Raw genomic sequence first — 16,053 nt, 5'->3', positions numbered from 1 at the left:
GAACAAAGCTGGAAAAGCTAGTTTTACGTGTTGGGTAATAAACAAGTTGAAATGCATCCATTTGGAACCTGACTAAAGCCTGGTGCTGAAGTCTAAACTAATGAGACACTTTTAAATACACTGAGCTGTGAATGTGTGGTGTCAGGAGTGTTTGAGCTGCATTAGCACAGTTCACACTCTTAGTGAAGCACAACCTTGAAGGACCAATTTATTAGTTATCTGCAAAGCCGATCAATCAGGGTGTATCAGGAATAAGTGTATGGATCATAATTCTGCAGAGAAATGAGACGCAGAATAGAGAATAGTCTTTTATTGTCACGGTACTTGGTGGTACAGTGAAATTTGAGAGATGCTCGCATAGAGCTACAGTACACCACAGAGCATAGAATTAAAAGACAGGAGCGAAAACAACAACAAGGCATTGAATATGTACAAAGATGATAAAAAACCAACGTACGGCATAAAACTTTTAAAACGAGACATCGGTGAATAATTTACAGGATAAATAACAGTTTAAAGTGCTAGTGTTTAGTGCTAAAGTGTGTGTGTGTGTGGTGTGTGTGTGTGTGTGTGGGGGGGGGGGGAGGGGGGGTTATGGGAGATTGTTCCTGAATGAGTGTGTGTGTGTGTATCCATGGGTGTTTGCAGTCCGTATGCCCAGGGGAGAAGCTGTTTGTCAGTCTGCATGTGTGAGATTTTGTTGACCTGTAGCGTCTTCCAGAGGGCAGCAGGTCGAACAGGGGGTGAGCAGGGTGTAAGGGGTCTCCTGTGATGGCCTTGGTTCTCCTGAGGCAGCAGGATGTGGCGATGTTTTCTAGGCTGGGCAGAGGGCAGCCGATGATTTTTTGGGCAGTGTTAATGACCCTCTGCACTGCCTTCCTGTCCTTGACTGTTGAGCCTGCGTACCACACACCCAGACAGTATGTCAGCACGCTCTCCACAGAGGAGTGATAAAAGGCCAACAGCAGCTTCGTGTCCAGATGGTTCTTCCTGAGGACACGCAGGAAGTGTAGCCGCTGCTGAGCCTTCTTGACTAGGGCCCTGATGTTGTCAGTCCAGGAGTGGTCAGCAGAGATGTGGGTGCCCAGAAACCTGAAGGTGGTGACAGTCTCCACCTGTTCTCCATTTATGAGGAGGGGGGTGTGGTCCTGTCAGATCTTCCTGAAGTCCATGATCAGTTCTTTTGTTTTCTGGATATTCAGGGTCAGGTTGTTTGCTGAGCACCAGCGTGATAGTTCCTCTACCTCGGCCCTGTACGCTGTCTCATCCTCGCCTAGGATGAGTCCCACCACAGTGGTGTCGTCCGCATATTTAATAATGCGGTTGGTTGGGTGAGTTGAAGAGCAGTCATAGGTGTACAGGGCGTACAGTAGAGGGCTCAAGACGCAGCCTTGCGGGGAACCAGTGCTGAGTGTGATGGTGGAGGACGGACGGAGCAATGGGCAACAAGACACGCTGACAGGAAGAAGGATGATCGCTGCTATAACTGGAGACGCTTCCTCACAGGTATCTGCAGTCATTACAGATCACCTGTCAGAGAGAAAGCTGCACTACTGCATGATGGAGTTATATACAGAAATACACTGCATGTCTATAATGTTAGAGAACAGTAAAGACAATTATTTGTGTGCATTGAAGAACAGTCATGTGGAGTGAGGACCATCTATAAGGGGGAATAAAGGGGTTCAAAGTGACTAAAAATGGTTGTAAAGGTGGTGAAATGGGATTTTAAAAACCACAGAAATTTGGTTAAAATTTGCAAATTAAGGTGGACAAAAACAGACGGAAAAAGGAAAAGGGTTCTAAGTGTCAATAATGAAACAATTAGTTTAAAATGGCAAATAATGGGCATGATAAATTGTTGAAATAAGCATAAAATATGGTGAAAAGAGGTTTAAAGTGACAATAATGGGTCAACATATGTGACATTAGGTGGAAAAGTGGTGGAAAGGGTTTATACTGTAAGTGCTGAATATTTCTGGAAAGTAGTGTTGTGGTGGTCAAGACCGGTCTTGGTCTCGAGACCAAATTTTAAAGGTCTCGGTCTCGTCTCGGACTCTGAAACATTTTGACTCGGTCTTGTCCCGGACTCGGAATTTTCCGTCAAGACCGTTAGAGACCAGCACTAATTCCTGCTATTTTTAAACTTTTTTATAATGTGATAAAAACACGGAGAAGAACGGGATAAAACAATCCTTTATTCATTATTTAATCCACCCTGTATAATGACCACAACCTTCCTTAATGTGACTGAGTGACGTGTGTGACACACTCATACGTGTGTGGCTACGGTGTCAGTTTGGACCGCGGAGCGCAAAGGAGATATGAACTAATCACCGGTTAAAATCCCAGTAAAACTCCAGAAAACAATCACCAGTAATAAATATTATCTCCCTGGTAAAGACAGTAGCTCTAATAACTGGTAAAATGATAAACTGATGATATTACAGCCTGTGAAGGCTGGATAGGGGACGCACTGACTCTGCTTCTGGGTCCTAGTGCTAGCCGAGCGGTGAAGCCTGTTCCGTTTACTGAGGTCTGTGTGTGTTTAATAAGTTTATGTGTGTCCGTGTGAAAGTCCGCATGTTTATGCATCTGTCCATCCACTCTTTTCATTATATCCATGTCTTTTAAAGCTTTATTACATAATATCAGCTGTAGTCCAGGCCGCCGCCATCTTGGTTTATGTCGTCACCAGCGCGTCATCGCCACAGAGTTGCACTAGCCCAGAATGAGTCAAATAACTGTAAAGAGGTCTTATATTAGTCTATTTTATTTTTAAAGTGGTGTTTTTTTTTGTGTCTTTAGACTCTAATTACATTTATGTATATAATATGTTCCCCACAATATAAACAGGTTCACAATATAATTATTTTTTATAGTTTCTGTTTCCACTGTATCCAGAATAATGATAATTCTCAATAGAAAATATTGATTGATTTGTCACATGACTTTTCCAGGGTTTGAGTTTGTTTTATTTAGTTTCACATCTACCTGTAGATCTATGTTTTTTACACTGATGACAACTTGTTTGTAGTTTTATTTCAGAAAGTTTCACTTTTACAGTTACAGTTGGAAATCTTTGTTAATTGAATATCCTAGTTACATTACAGTAACCAAATTAAACTATATCAACTAAGTGAATTAATAAAATAACCTGTTTAAAGGCTTTTTCAAGCTAAAAAAATATCTTGTGAAATCTGTGACCTGTTAAACCTGCACAACTGAAAGAATCAGAATCAAGAATCATTATTTCTTGGCAGAAATGCTTTTAAACACTTGCTGTACATTTAGCTGACATAAAAATCTTGTTTTCAAATATGTAGAATAATTATGAATTTATCAGTAGTAGTTTTAATATTTTAGTTAATTTTTTGCAGGCACCTTTTTTGTCCATCAAATGTATTTAAAATAAACTAAAATTAAAGAGAGAATGTTATTTAACTGTTGAACCTTGTCATAATTTTATTTATTTATATATTTTTTTAAATTGAAAAAAAAAATGTTTATGGTCTTGGTCTTGGTCTTGGTCTTGACTCGGTCTCGGCTCCCGAAAGTCTTGGTCTTGTCTTGGTCTCGGTGCATTCTGGTCTCGGGCAAGTCTTGGTCTCGGATAGTGCGGTCTTGAACACAACACTACTGGAAAGTGAAAAGGATAAAAATAAGCAGAAATAAGCTCAAAATTATATAAAAATATTCTGATTCTTGAAGGCATATGGCATTCTTACCCAGAGGATGAGAACACCTGGGCTATTTGTCTCATCTGTTTTTTTTTAATTGTCTGCACATGCTGTTAAAGGTTAACGCTACAAGAAGTGTAATCTTTTAAAGACAGCAATGCATGTTTTGTTATTGCCAATTAAATAAATGAATTTATTGTATTGCATAATTGTGATAAACGGTAAATGGTAAATGGACTTGATTTATATAGAGCTTTATCACCACTGAAACAGTCTCAAAGCGCTTTACATATCAGCTCATTCATCCAATCACTCTCACATTCACACACCAGTGGGACAGGACTGCCATGCAAGGCACTAGTCGACCACTGGGAGCAACTTAGGGTTCAGTGTCTTGCCCAAGGACACTTCGACACATAGTCAGGTACTGGGATCGAACCCCCAACCTCTCGATCAGAAGACGACCCTCTACCACCTGAGCCACGGTCGCGATGTGACCATCATCAGCCCTCCCTAAGGAAGGGTAAGAAACACTTTATTAAAGGGAGAATATAAAAAGAGAGGGCAGTGGTGAGGGGGAAGGAAACAGGGAAGAGAGACTCAGGGAAGGAAATGGAAAGAGTGGAGAGAGTTGACTGCTTTATAGTGATAGTGAGATGTGTATATTGTCCTTATTGTGTAATAAGTTCAGCCAGTCTGGTGACCAGTGTGAAGCTTAGCTATAATGGTGGTGGCTGTGGACAGAGGGAAGGAGTGAGTGGTAATACCTAAAGCAGGTATTTGGGATCAACGTGTCTAAAGTTAAGCCCAGTACGAGTTTATCCAACATCCTAAGGTATGTCAGTGCATCGTAACCAATGTATATGTAAGAACTGCTTCTGCAAACCCAAGTGCTGCCCTGGACCCAAGATGCAGCCAGGCCAACACAAAGAGTGGTGGCCAAGGAGCCTCAGGCCACTCCCCCACGACCAAACAGTCCCCCAGACGCCCCCGAGATCCAAGGCCAAAAGGCAGCCACCACCCCCCACACACATGAGAAAGCCCCAAAGAGCCGAGGACCCCCCCTGAACCCCGCCGGCAGGCCCAGAGCCAGCAGGGATCGGACCTCAGGCCGGAAGAAACCGGAACAGAAGCAGCACCGGCAACAGCCTGCCCAAGGACGACGGCCACATACTCAGCCACCCGGTGCACCAAGGGGATGCTGCAAGTCGCCCCATCGGCTCCCAAGCACTCCGGCCGAGACCCCCAGATCACCCCCTTATCGATCCCGCCAGCGCATTGAGCCTTAGTTATGGTGAAAGTCAGGGATCCCCCCCAAGTGCCCAGCTCGACCGTCTTAACTGTATGCGGCACACACAGCCCCAAGGCAGCACCACCCAAGCAGGGGCCACCCCACGCTGCACCCGCAGGCATGCAAGGGCGCAGTCTACGCACCCTGCCCCGGACGACCCTTGCCAAGATCGGCCCGGCCAGCAAGCCAGCCCCGCCCATGGAGAGCCCCCCAGCCCAAGCATCACCCACCATCCAGCAGGACCACACACTCCCAGATAAAGCAATGACAGCAGCCAAGCCCTACCCCGCCTAAGGCAGCGCGGCACCAAACCGCACCGCGGCCAGCTCCAGAGCAGACGGTAGGAGAGCGTTCCCCGAGAGGCCCAACCCAAAGACCAACCCCCGAGGCACCCCAACCCCAGCACCCAGCCAGCAGACCAGCCACTCCTGACACGGATCAGCCAGGCCAGAAGCCACAGGCCGCTTCCACACACCCACCCAGCGGGACCCTAGGGGAGGCCCCATTGCAGGATATTTGTCTTTTCAAGCCCTTTTGTTTTATTTGTGAAACGTTTTATTTTATAATAACACTATGTACACAATGTTGTCTAAAAGTGATGAACATGAATAAAGCAACAAAGTTAAAACTAAATAATGTTAGTTATTAATTAGTATTACAATAATAACTAGACGTAGCCTCTACTTTCTACTCCTTCCACATAGAGTGATCTACCTCTTAGATGTGCTTTGTTTCCTTTGTGTGATGTGAACTATTGATTAGTGATGCCTGTGGGATGTATAGTGTAGGAAAGCATCTACACATTAATACGTATGTATAGTTGGAGTGGTTCTCCCAAAGGTCTCAGTGTGTCTCCTCTACTTATCTGGAACTGTTCTCTTACCTTTATTGATCTCTCATGGATCAATGTAATAAAATGGAAACAGGTGTAGGTTTGCACCAAGTGGAAGCAGCAGCACATTAATCACACACCTCGTCCTATGATGCACACTACGTTGCATTCTTGCTAACACTAAATAGTTTAGCAATGATTTTAAGTCTTATCTGTTGAATTGTCACATTTAAGCCACTAAGGCCCTCTCCAAACGTAGCAGGGTATCAATTAAAACAGAGATATTTTTCTCTGATTTGCCCAATCATCCTATCATAGACACTTTTTTATCATGAAAAACCAGGTTTTATAAAAACTCTGACCAAAGTGTAGATTTGAGGAAAACGCCAGCTTTGCGTTTGAGTGTGGACACTAATAACCAGAGTTTACAAGTTTACAAACGTCATGGGGATTGTGCTGGCGGCACTGGTGTGGGGTAGCGGTGTCCGGTTGGGGGTGCTTTGGTTCGCCTGCTTGTCAGTCTGTGGCTGACGGGGTGCTTGGCCCCCTCAGTGGGGCCGGGGTCACCTCCCTGTGGACGATGTTGTATTGTGGGCCATGCGGGCCTGTGCTGGTGTGGGCGCAGGTTTCTCTGCTGCGTGGTCGCTCCCTGTTGCGGCGGGGCAGGCTGCTCGTGGCCCTACTTAGCCTGGGGAGTGTGGGGGGGGAAACGTGCTCAGTTGGTGTGGTTTGAGAGGTGCCGCGGGGTGGGTTTCAGGCCGTGCTGTTAGGCGCGCTTCGTCTGCGCCATCTACCCTCTCCGGTGGCCGCTGTATGGACGGGCTGGGCTCACACCAGACAGGCCTCCTATATAGACCAGGTCTCAAACATTGTTAGGCAGGTGGGCAAAGCTATAACGGAGCACTTGGGCCCCCCATAAATAAAGCTTCCAACAACAGAGAGTGACTCCATTGACTTGTGAACAGCACATTTATGCGGTTTGGTGTGGATGGATTTTTTAAAAACAAACAATCATATGTGGACTTTTTTTAAATGGAGGAGAGTGGATATACATTTATAAAAATACTTGGCTACGTGTAGACAAGGCCTAAAACTCTCAAATACACCAAATAAAACATGATTAATTGATAAATCTACAAAACACTAAGTACAAGAGAAAGAGTTGTACATAATATTAGCTAGCTGTTAGCTAATAGCTAGCTTTAAAAAGTGTAGCACTTCAACCTTCAACTAGTCCTAGTCAACTAGTTACTATCAGTAACTTAAACTGTTAGGAAAGGTTGAAGTTTCAACATGCAACAATATTTTTTTGTAATTTAAGCAATTGTTTAATTTCATTACATTTCATAAAAATCATCATGTTCTTATTTTTCTAGCTACCAACAAAGAAATTTTAACTCATCATAAAATCCACCTTGTTTTGTAAAGAAACATATCTTCATATCATATACTGTATATACACATATCACAACCCAAACAGTAAATCTAAAACGTTATCATGTGCAGCAGTATTTCACTTTATTATATACTAACTACATCTTTCATATGTAATTATCTGTGTGAGTTCCTGGAAAGTAAAACATATTTTAGTTGGAGCTCATTGGTGACTAGAGCTCCTGAGGACCCCTCACATGGTCCATCCGGGCTACCTGGTGCCCTCGGGCCCCGTGTTGGTGACCCCTGGTTTACTATTTACTGTAAGTATGATTAGGATGATGAGCGTTCCCACTGAAGTGTTAAAAACATAAAGCTCACCTTTACTTTGAAAGTTCTGAAAACATTTGAAGTGAGAAAGTGACCAAGTAAAATATCAACATGTGCTCATTTGATCCATAAAACTCACGTAGACATATTTCATTTTCACAAATTCACAAATTTTCAGAAACCCTTCATTGTGCTACTGACTAAACTTCCTGTTAACTTCAAAACAAGAGTCCTATTTACAAAAGTTAAAAAAATAAAATGATGGAAAGCAAGAAGAGATGCTTTTATTTTGAAAAGGCGATGTTTGACCATATGTTCTGCTCCCAGTGTATTTTTTTAACATACATACTGATTTCATCCCCATTGAGTTCACTTTACAATAATCAAGCTAGTGCTGAGCTAGCACTAAGCTTAGCATTTAGCCATATTGTCAACTACTTGAACAAACATATATTATACGGTGACCATATGTCTGGTTTTACCTAAACATGTCCTCTTTTCACATCTTGTCCAGGCTGTCCAGGAATATTTTGCAAATTAATGAAAATGTCTGCGTTTTACAGAAACCCTGAACGCATCGAGGAGAACATGTTAATTTAAATAACTGTAACTCTACTAATATTTGCTCTAGGAGACTAAAGTCCACCAGTTTATCAAAGCTTAGAAGTTGCTCCTTAAAGCCAATCGTAATCGTAAGGCACACTCAAAAAAACAACTCTTTGAATGAACATAAAAAAATCATGGAAAGTATTTCCACATAATTAAATGGCTTTCTTTCAGCATTAAGCAATTTTGTTAGTCCAACTTGATGCACTTGACTTGGTTCAACACTATATATTAGGGTTGATTTAACTTATTTTCTAGGTTTGGGACCTACTTAATTTAGATGTGTTGGATCAATTAATTCATTAGGGTTGATTTAACTTGATTCTTAGGGCTAGAACTGACTCAATATAATAGTATTAGATCCACTAATTTGACAGTAGTGAAATTACAAAACTATCTTAAGTTGATCCAACCCAAGTAAAATAAGTTAGCCCAACAGAAATGGTTAATGCTGAAAAAAAGCCATTAAATCACATGGAAATACTTTCCATGATTTAATTAAGGTAAGTTAAAGAATGCAATTCAAGTGTAAACACTTAAAGGTTTGCAGTGAATAGTATCAACAAAGACTACAGACTGCTTGGTGTCATGGGTAGAAAGAAAAGACAAATAGTAGATATTGCCATAAAAATGTATTTTGTCAAAAGTGCAAAGTTTTACACGAACAGTTGCTTGCCACAGAACAAAAATTGTTAAAACTTTTTTTAAATGACAATCTGGTGTAATACAGCATACACCGCTTTTTTTTTTTCTTTTTTTTTTAAGTGCCAAGAGAATGAATTATAGCACCTAGTGCTATAAAGGAAAAAATCATAACATGTAGATGCTGCCACAAAACTTTTTTTCTCCAAATAAACAATAATGCAACATTTTTTGCACCTGTATGTGCTGTTGAACTTACTGAAACACAGGTTAACAGAAGAACATGTTCATACCACATTTAGGGGATTTACAGTAAAAAACCAGTTCCAATGTAACTAAGAAAAATAAAAGTACTTCTTAACCCCCACCTGAACCAAGCACATTGTCTCCAGTTTGGCATTACCCAAATCTAAAAGCTGGAAAGCTCATAACAGCAACAAAATTGTGACAAAAGAGTAAGAGGTAAGAGGTTTTGACAATCTGTGTCAGGGACTCCTTCACAGCAAAAGGCACATTTACCAACCCATCGAGTACTTCCACCCCCTCCAGAATGATTCCAACATCCTCAGGGTCATCACCAGGCTGTGCTCCTTCATGTCGCATGACAAAGATTCCAAAGACCGTCTCTGCCATGGCCGTTCCAATGTTTTCGTCAGCCGTCTGACAAAAAACAAAACAAAAACATTAACAAAGCTCCTTCATTAGCCGTCCAGACATGGATCTCTTTAACTTCATGTCTCTGTGACATGAAGTTCAGTGATTGGAAGGAAGAGACAGAAGGAGTTAAAGAATAACTAACACCTGGACACAATTTTGTTGCACAATGAAAAATAAAGCACTTATGTACTTACTTACAAGATTACAAGAGACGGGGTGTGTCAATGTAGGATTACAAAATACATTTTGAGCAATGATACACCGATCATTCCAGTTGGCCAAACACATTTTTCTTATGTGCAGGTATCAATTTGTAAGTTAAGTGATTTGTTTAGAAATGCAATGCAGTTGGCAAGTAGGTAGATTTCAAAGAGGTTTTTAAGACCTTATCTTTCCAAATTTTACAGCTGATTGGAACCCAGAGGAAACCCCATTCATACCAAATGATCAAAATCTCAGCAAACATAAAAGATAAACATACCGTGTATTCCTTAACCAGCTTCTCCGGATCTTCATTCAAGTAGACACAAAGACCTTTGAGGACGCATTCTCGTCTGACGTCAATGCTGTCCGTCTAAGTATTCAGATCAGAGAGGAAATGCAAAACAAAAGTTAGGAAAACCATCTCAACCTTCTAGCAGAGAAGGTTTTTACAAAGTTTAGACAACTTTTAACTAGTTTCACAGGAAGTCACAACTTTGAAGCCATTTAGAGATTAGAGTAGTAGTGAATACAGTGGTTCTCCAAAGGATTGTGAACCCGTCATGAATAGTCTGACCTTTTCATAAAAGATTATTTGCACAATTTCAAACTGAAGCTTCTTTTCTTGTAAATCTACCCTCTTCAGTTAAATTTATGAAAGTGTACAGGAATTGATTTGAGCATGTCCTTTACTTTTATAACATTAGCCATTTCCACAATGGTCAGGCTTTCAGTTAAATCGTAACCCCTACTTTAACTAAGCACATGTTCTCCAGTTTGATTTGACCCAAAGCTTCATCAAAAAAAGTGGCAAAATAGCTACAAAAAAGAGACGTAAATGAGGATGAAAATGCAGCAAAACAGGCGACAAAGGAGCAACAAAAAAGCGTCCAAAATGTATATGAAAAAGCAACAAAGACAAATGAGACAAGTGAAAATGAGAACGCAGCAAAATGCATTAAAAAGCTACAAAAACACCAATAATATGATGAAAACGTGACGATATTGCGAGACAAAGTCTCAGATCAGTTTTTAAAGTCAATAAGGTTGTAAGCTCCAGTAGAGAAGCTTTTAGATTTGGGTAAAGCTGAACAAGAGATAATGTGCTCGGTTTAAGTGGGAGTTAAGAGGTTCAGTTTAAAAATATGACAGCAGTACAGGTTGAACAGTTTTGTTTTTTCCATACCTGGGTTATGGGTACCATGATGTTCTTGATTTTTCTCCCTTGAACACCACCTTTCTTGGCATACACCTTGAGCAGATTTGCAGAGTGAGCATCCAGCTCAGCAAAGAACTTTGACTGCAGATGCGTTGTTGTGATTCTCTTGAATTCGGAACTCACCTACAACAATAAAAAAAAAAAACAATGGTAAACAGGACTCAACTCTGCCTATTTTGAGATCAATGTTACATTTGATATGGCAGTACATCTTCTTACTCTTAAGGAGTTTTGCATTTCTCTAATGTAGCACTGTGTATTAAATTAGTATCAGTTTATTCCGTCAAACATTCATTCTTACCTCACGCACATGGAAGAGAGCCGGCCACCTTGTCTTGAAATCTGCAATCATGGGTGCCTCTCGTACTACCTCTTCTCTTCCCTTCCCGTCATTATTTCTTTTCTGTACTTCTGACAGGAGGGCCACTCTTATCACTTCTAGCGTCTCTGCTGTTTCATCAGTTGTATAGGCTGGGCAATAATTCACTTCTGCTTTTTTTGGCCTCTTAACACCATAGGCAGGACTGACTTTGCCTTCAGGCTTTTGTTTTAGGGAATTCAATGTAACTTCACGGCACCCAAGCCCCCTGAGCTTTGTTCTGTAGTTAGCGAGTTTATATTTCAAGCTTGCCTTCCAGCCGCCATATCCAGAGACAGAACCTGGCTCTTTCAAACATGGATGCTTTGACATAAGAGCTTCTGCCACGTCATCAAACTTTGAGTCAGAGAGGTACACTTTGTACTGAATGATCTTTTCAGCTAAGCCATTAAGAATGGCAGATTTTAGTTTCACATCAGGATTGAACAAAGTTCCGGTTGCTTTGAAAGCAGCATTGGCCCTGTCCAGCTGTAGCTCAGCATCATAGGAGAACCTGGGAACTTGGAAGACCACTGGCCATGCAGTCAATCTTGAGGAGGTGGACTCGGGAGAAGATAGTATGTCTGTATCAAAAGAGCTACCAGATGAAACGGAGGAGTCATTTGGAGAGCAGGACGACGATGAAGCTAAGGAAGGAGGTGGTGCGAAGGGAGGGGGTGTGGAGCCACCAGGTTGGGCATCTGAAATATAGATGACCTTAATGGTACCTTTGTCCTGGACATCCGATATTGACAGCAAGTTGCTGAATTCATTCCCAAATTCTGCATCCATGAATTGAAGCCTGAAAACCCCTTCTATTCCACACTGTCTCTTAATTTGCTGTGCGAGTTCATTGACAGACTCTGGAATCCCATCTGGAAGAATCAATCTCTGGGAATTGTTGTCTCCTAGTATAATTCTGAGCTTCACCGGAGCAGCCATTACACAACAGACTGTGTAAAGAATATGGAAAAAGAATATTGTAAGTTTAAACAAGAGTACATCTGAATTTTAACAGCAATAAGGACAAAAGACTAATCTATTATGCATTATCTCTCATCAATCCCTCATATGTTCTCTCTCTCTCCCTCTGAAGGTTACCCCACCTTATAAATGTATGTGTCTTTTTAACGTCACCATTCTGAGATGTCCCACAAAGTAATGTTGCCTATGACGGTGCTGTAGTCTCATGTTTTAGTAGCTCAAATCTACCGGATAGAGATACGTTACACTCCTTACAGTTCCACATCTCCTCACCTAAAGAAATTCACTGTTTCAGGTCGACGAATTTTTCGAGCAGGCACTTATGCAGTTGAATGGCAGATACAGGCGTGGTCAGACAGGACACTCTTGTGGTCAGAAGTTGCTGTAATAAATTGAGAGAACAATTAATAATTATATCAATTAATGCCCATGAAAAAAAGCATGTAATCACTGACAGACGTGGATCTACAGCTCACAGACAGACTAGGAATTGATCAATAAACAGACATGAGTTCAAAACATAACCTTTTAAAAATGATATTAGTGTTTTCATGTTAACAAGACAGAAAAGTCTCATGTGTATCCGTATGCATTTCAAACGTAAATGAGCCATAAATAACATGATTATGATAAAAGTGCTCTCGTGACTGATATTTCTAGCACCGTTTCTGAATGTTTTGTATCATTGTAATATGAAATGGCTTTTCTTGTACTTTGAGTCATGTTATCAAATATTTTCAAATATGATATTCTGTTTCCAAGAAATTAAGAGGAAATTTACTCATTATTACATCTCATTTTTTATAGACAGACTTTTACACAGCAGATTAATTAATAATTAAGTTTCTTTACTCGTTTACATTTCCTTGAGCAAAGTCGAATTCCCTTTAAAAGAAAAGTTATAGCTGACAGAATCTAACATATGAATTTTATTTTTTTATTGCACTGTTCATCAGAGACAAAACAGTCCATGTCCACAATTTACTCATTGCCTGAGCTGTATTCATTTAATGAATAGTACTTATCACTAACTGGCCTCTTTTTGCTTTTGTACAACTGTGTGGATTTCCCTTTACGTGTGTTTTGTAGACAAGAGCAACTTTGCCATTTGCGTAGACCACAGCATTTCGATTATTTTTGCTCCATCTAAATTTCGTTCAATATGGACATGCTATATCTCTATCATTTGCATTTTCTGAGTACTTTTTAGTCGCTGGGTTAGTTTTGCAGATAAATTAACCCTCTGGGGTCTAAGATGTTTTTGCTGTTTTTTCATTGTGTTTGATTTTATCTTTATATATATATATATATATATATTATATTATATACATATCTTTATATTTCATATATGGAAATCCATAAACCTTGCATGTTTGGTATCATTTTTTTCAGGAGAACCTCCCAAATATGACTGAAGTATTTTCTTTAATACGGCATACTGTATTACACAGTGGATCTAAAACCACTATGAAAACTAAAATTTGAGTGGGAAAAAGTTAGTTTTTTTTGCTATAAAAGTCAAACATTTTTAACGAATCATTTTAATTGCTTGCAATCTATATAGCAAATCTAAACTATATATTTCAAAAACTTATAAACAGATGAATCAAAAAACACAGTTATATATAGCTATTTACAGTGAAATGGAAGCAATGTCTCAGGTGATTTTGTACAACTATTTACAAAAAAGTATGATTCACAAATACAGGGAAAGGCAAATTATTTCTGCCTCATTGTGTTGATATAAAACAATAAACTAGACACTACACTCTAATGTCACTCACTACACACTAACTAAACAGTCAAATCACAGTAATAAGCACTATAATCTCAAATCTCTCAACTCACCCTCTCTTTCTCTGTCTCTGTTTACCTGACGCTTGAAAACAAAAATACCGCTATATGTGGACATGATGATTGGACAATGGCCTTCTTGCTTCACAACACTTTCGCTTTCGTTTTAGACGCGCTCTTCCTGCACGGACAGCTCAAGAAAATGTCACCAAAAAAACACACGCACATTTTCCCTCATAACTCCACTTCTATTTGGCCTATCAACATGATTTAAAAACTGGTTTGTAGTTTGACATCCGCACTTTCGACACGGGTTGAACGGAGATCTAAGGACGCGTAAAGCGGCTTAACAAACGCCCAAGCCGCTAATGTTGCTAACTAGCCGGCTAGCGGCTAGTTAGCAACATTAGCGGCTTGTAAGCACTGCAGACCCAGCACTGAGGCACAAAAAGACAACATTTAGCTCTGGTTAAATCTAGCACTGGTTCTGATTTAGGTAGAGATCTGTGAGTAAAACCGCTCTATGAGGAATATTGTATTTCCATGGAAGAACTCACCAGTGTGTTGCTCTGAGCTCTCACCTGAGAGGAGTGTCCCGTAGGTGCGCTGCGCCGCACACCAAGTGGTATCAGTTACTTTTATCGAGACCACATTGCACCCTCCAGTGCAAAGCACATCTGATAAACTTCAGTAGCTTCTCGATCACTCGTACAGATGCGCCTTTTTTAAAAAAATATTGTACTGTCTGTGGACAAAACAGAGACAAAATAAAAGAAACACAAAATTAAAAAAAAAAAAAAACTGTCGCACATGCAACCACTTTAGCCTCAGTCTAGATCCTTGTCAGACGGTCGACTGTCAATATTTTTAAAAACAAATAATTTTGACTAAATATCGCTATAAATGATGGACTACTGCTATTTCTGCATAGTATTTCGTTTGCATTAAGATGGATGACAATAGATTTCTACTTACCAATTCCATGTGCACAGCAAAGGAGGTCGTCGTCCCATGTTTCCTTGTAAAGTATCGCGAGAGCAGGGTCTTCTCGTTCAATATGCGCTTTGCTTTTCCCGCCCACCATTAGGACGCAATTGCCTCACTTTATGCCAACATGAATGAATCTAATAAATTCAATGAGTTGTCAGATTTCATGCATTCATCATGATTTTATCATGTTCATCTTGGAAACATAAAATTATAGCTTTAATTATACATGTTACACTTTAGTAAATGTAACAGCCCACCAGTTTGCCTTTTTTGAGTGCAGTTAAAAATCGATTCATAGGTATCACGGTTGATATCGATTTTCTAAAAATTGAATCGCAGTACTTTTTTTGACGCTATCCACAAGTGTAGGCGGCGGGCGGAGTCTGCTAATACTTTCTTTCTGGCTGCCTTCTACTCTTAAACATGTTCATAAATGATTCATTACCCCTTTAGCACCGAAAGAATATCTGTAATATTACTTGAATATCTGTAAAAGTCAAATTTTTCTATTAGCTCTGTCTGCTAGCATAGCTTCTCTTCTTCACTGCAAGATATCTGCATGCCAACCGACCACTGTGTTACCAGCGCCCTCTGCTGGTCCAAACAAATATGACATTTTTTTTTTTTAAAGTCCAATTGTTAAGGCACAAAATACATTTTCAGTTGCACTTTTAAAAAGAAAAAGAACTATTATGCAGTTTTGCATTGTTTATTATAGAACCAGAATTTAATCTAATAGGCTTCATTTTCATTTGTATTATTCCTTTATTTATTTCATTCAAGATTTATTTTTAGTTAAATTGCATTGTTTTGAATAGTTTATCAAGGAATTCTTTTGACAATGAAAAATAAAAGGAAAATAGTACCGTATTTTCTAGCTTTTTTCCCAAAAAAAAAATTTGTTTATAGTCCCATTTTGTAAAATAAATTGTGAGAGAATCATATCGTGAACCCAGTATCGTGAATTGAATCGTATTGGGAGTTGAGTGAATCATTACATCCCTATTTATTACAGTAATTTTACTCACACGTGACAGAATCATTAAAGATACCACTTTGTTTAGATGAAATCGTCACACACGAGGAAAAGAGAAA

General features: G+C 40.0%; 1 protein-coding gene across 1 annotated transcript; it reads right to left on the bottom strand.

Annotated features, from left to right (window-relative positions):
• Window positions 1–9,123: 9,123 nt before the first annotated feature.
• Window positions 9,124–14,546, bottom strand: LOC114460299 (uncharacterized). The gene is made up of 6 exons (XM_028442232.1): window positions 14,526–14,546; window positions 12,448–12,556; window positions 11,134–12,143; window positions 10,800–10,955; window positions 9,894–9,986; window positions 9,124–9,415 (listed from the first exon to the last, which is right to left on the bottom strand). Exons 3-6 carry the CDS (start codon window positions 12,130–12,132, stop codon window positions 9,155–9,157), a joined length of 1,509 nt encoding a protein of 502 aa, XP_028298033.1. The 5' UTR covers window positions 12,133–12,143; window positions 12,448–12,556; window positions 14,526–14,546; the 3' UTR covers window positions 9,124–9,154.
• Between the last annotated feature and the right edge of the window lie 1,507 nt (window positions 14,547–16,053).

This window comes from Gouania willdenowi, unplaced genomic scaffold, assembly GCF_900634775.1.
Source record: "Gouania willdenowi unplaced genomic scaffold, fGouWil2.1 scaffold_420_arrow_ctg1, whole genome shotgun sequence".
NCBI classification, from domain to species: domain Eukaryota; kingdom Metazoa; phylum Chordata; class Actinopteri; order Blenniiformes; family Gobiesocidae; genus Gouania; species Gouania willdenowi.
This window is presented reverse-complemented; position numbering and strand designations above follow the sequence as displayed.

What these genes read in the sequence shown, in the direction of transcription:
- LOC114460299 (XM_028442232.1), bottom strand. Translation starts at nt 12,132, where the DNA reads ATGGCTGCTCCGGTGAAGCTCAGAATTATACTAGGAGACAACAATTCC. An exon ending in CTCTCTTCCATGTGCGTGAG is followed by an intron (nt 10,956 to 11,133) that starts GTAAGAATGAAT and finishes TTATTGTTGTAG; the next exon opens with GTGAGTTCCGAATTCAAGAG. An exon ending in AGCTGGTTAAGGAATACACG is followed by an intron (nt 9,416 to 9,893) that starts GTATGTTTATCT and finishes GTTTTTTGTCAG; the next exon opens with ACGGCTGACGAAAACATTGG.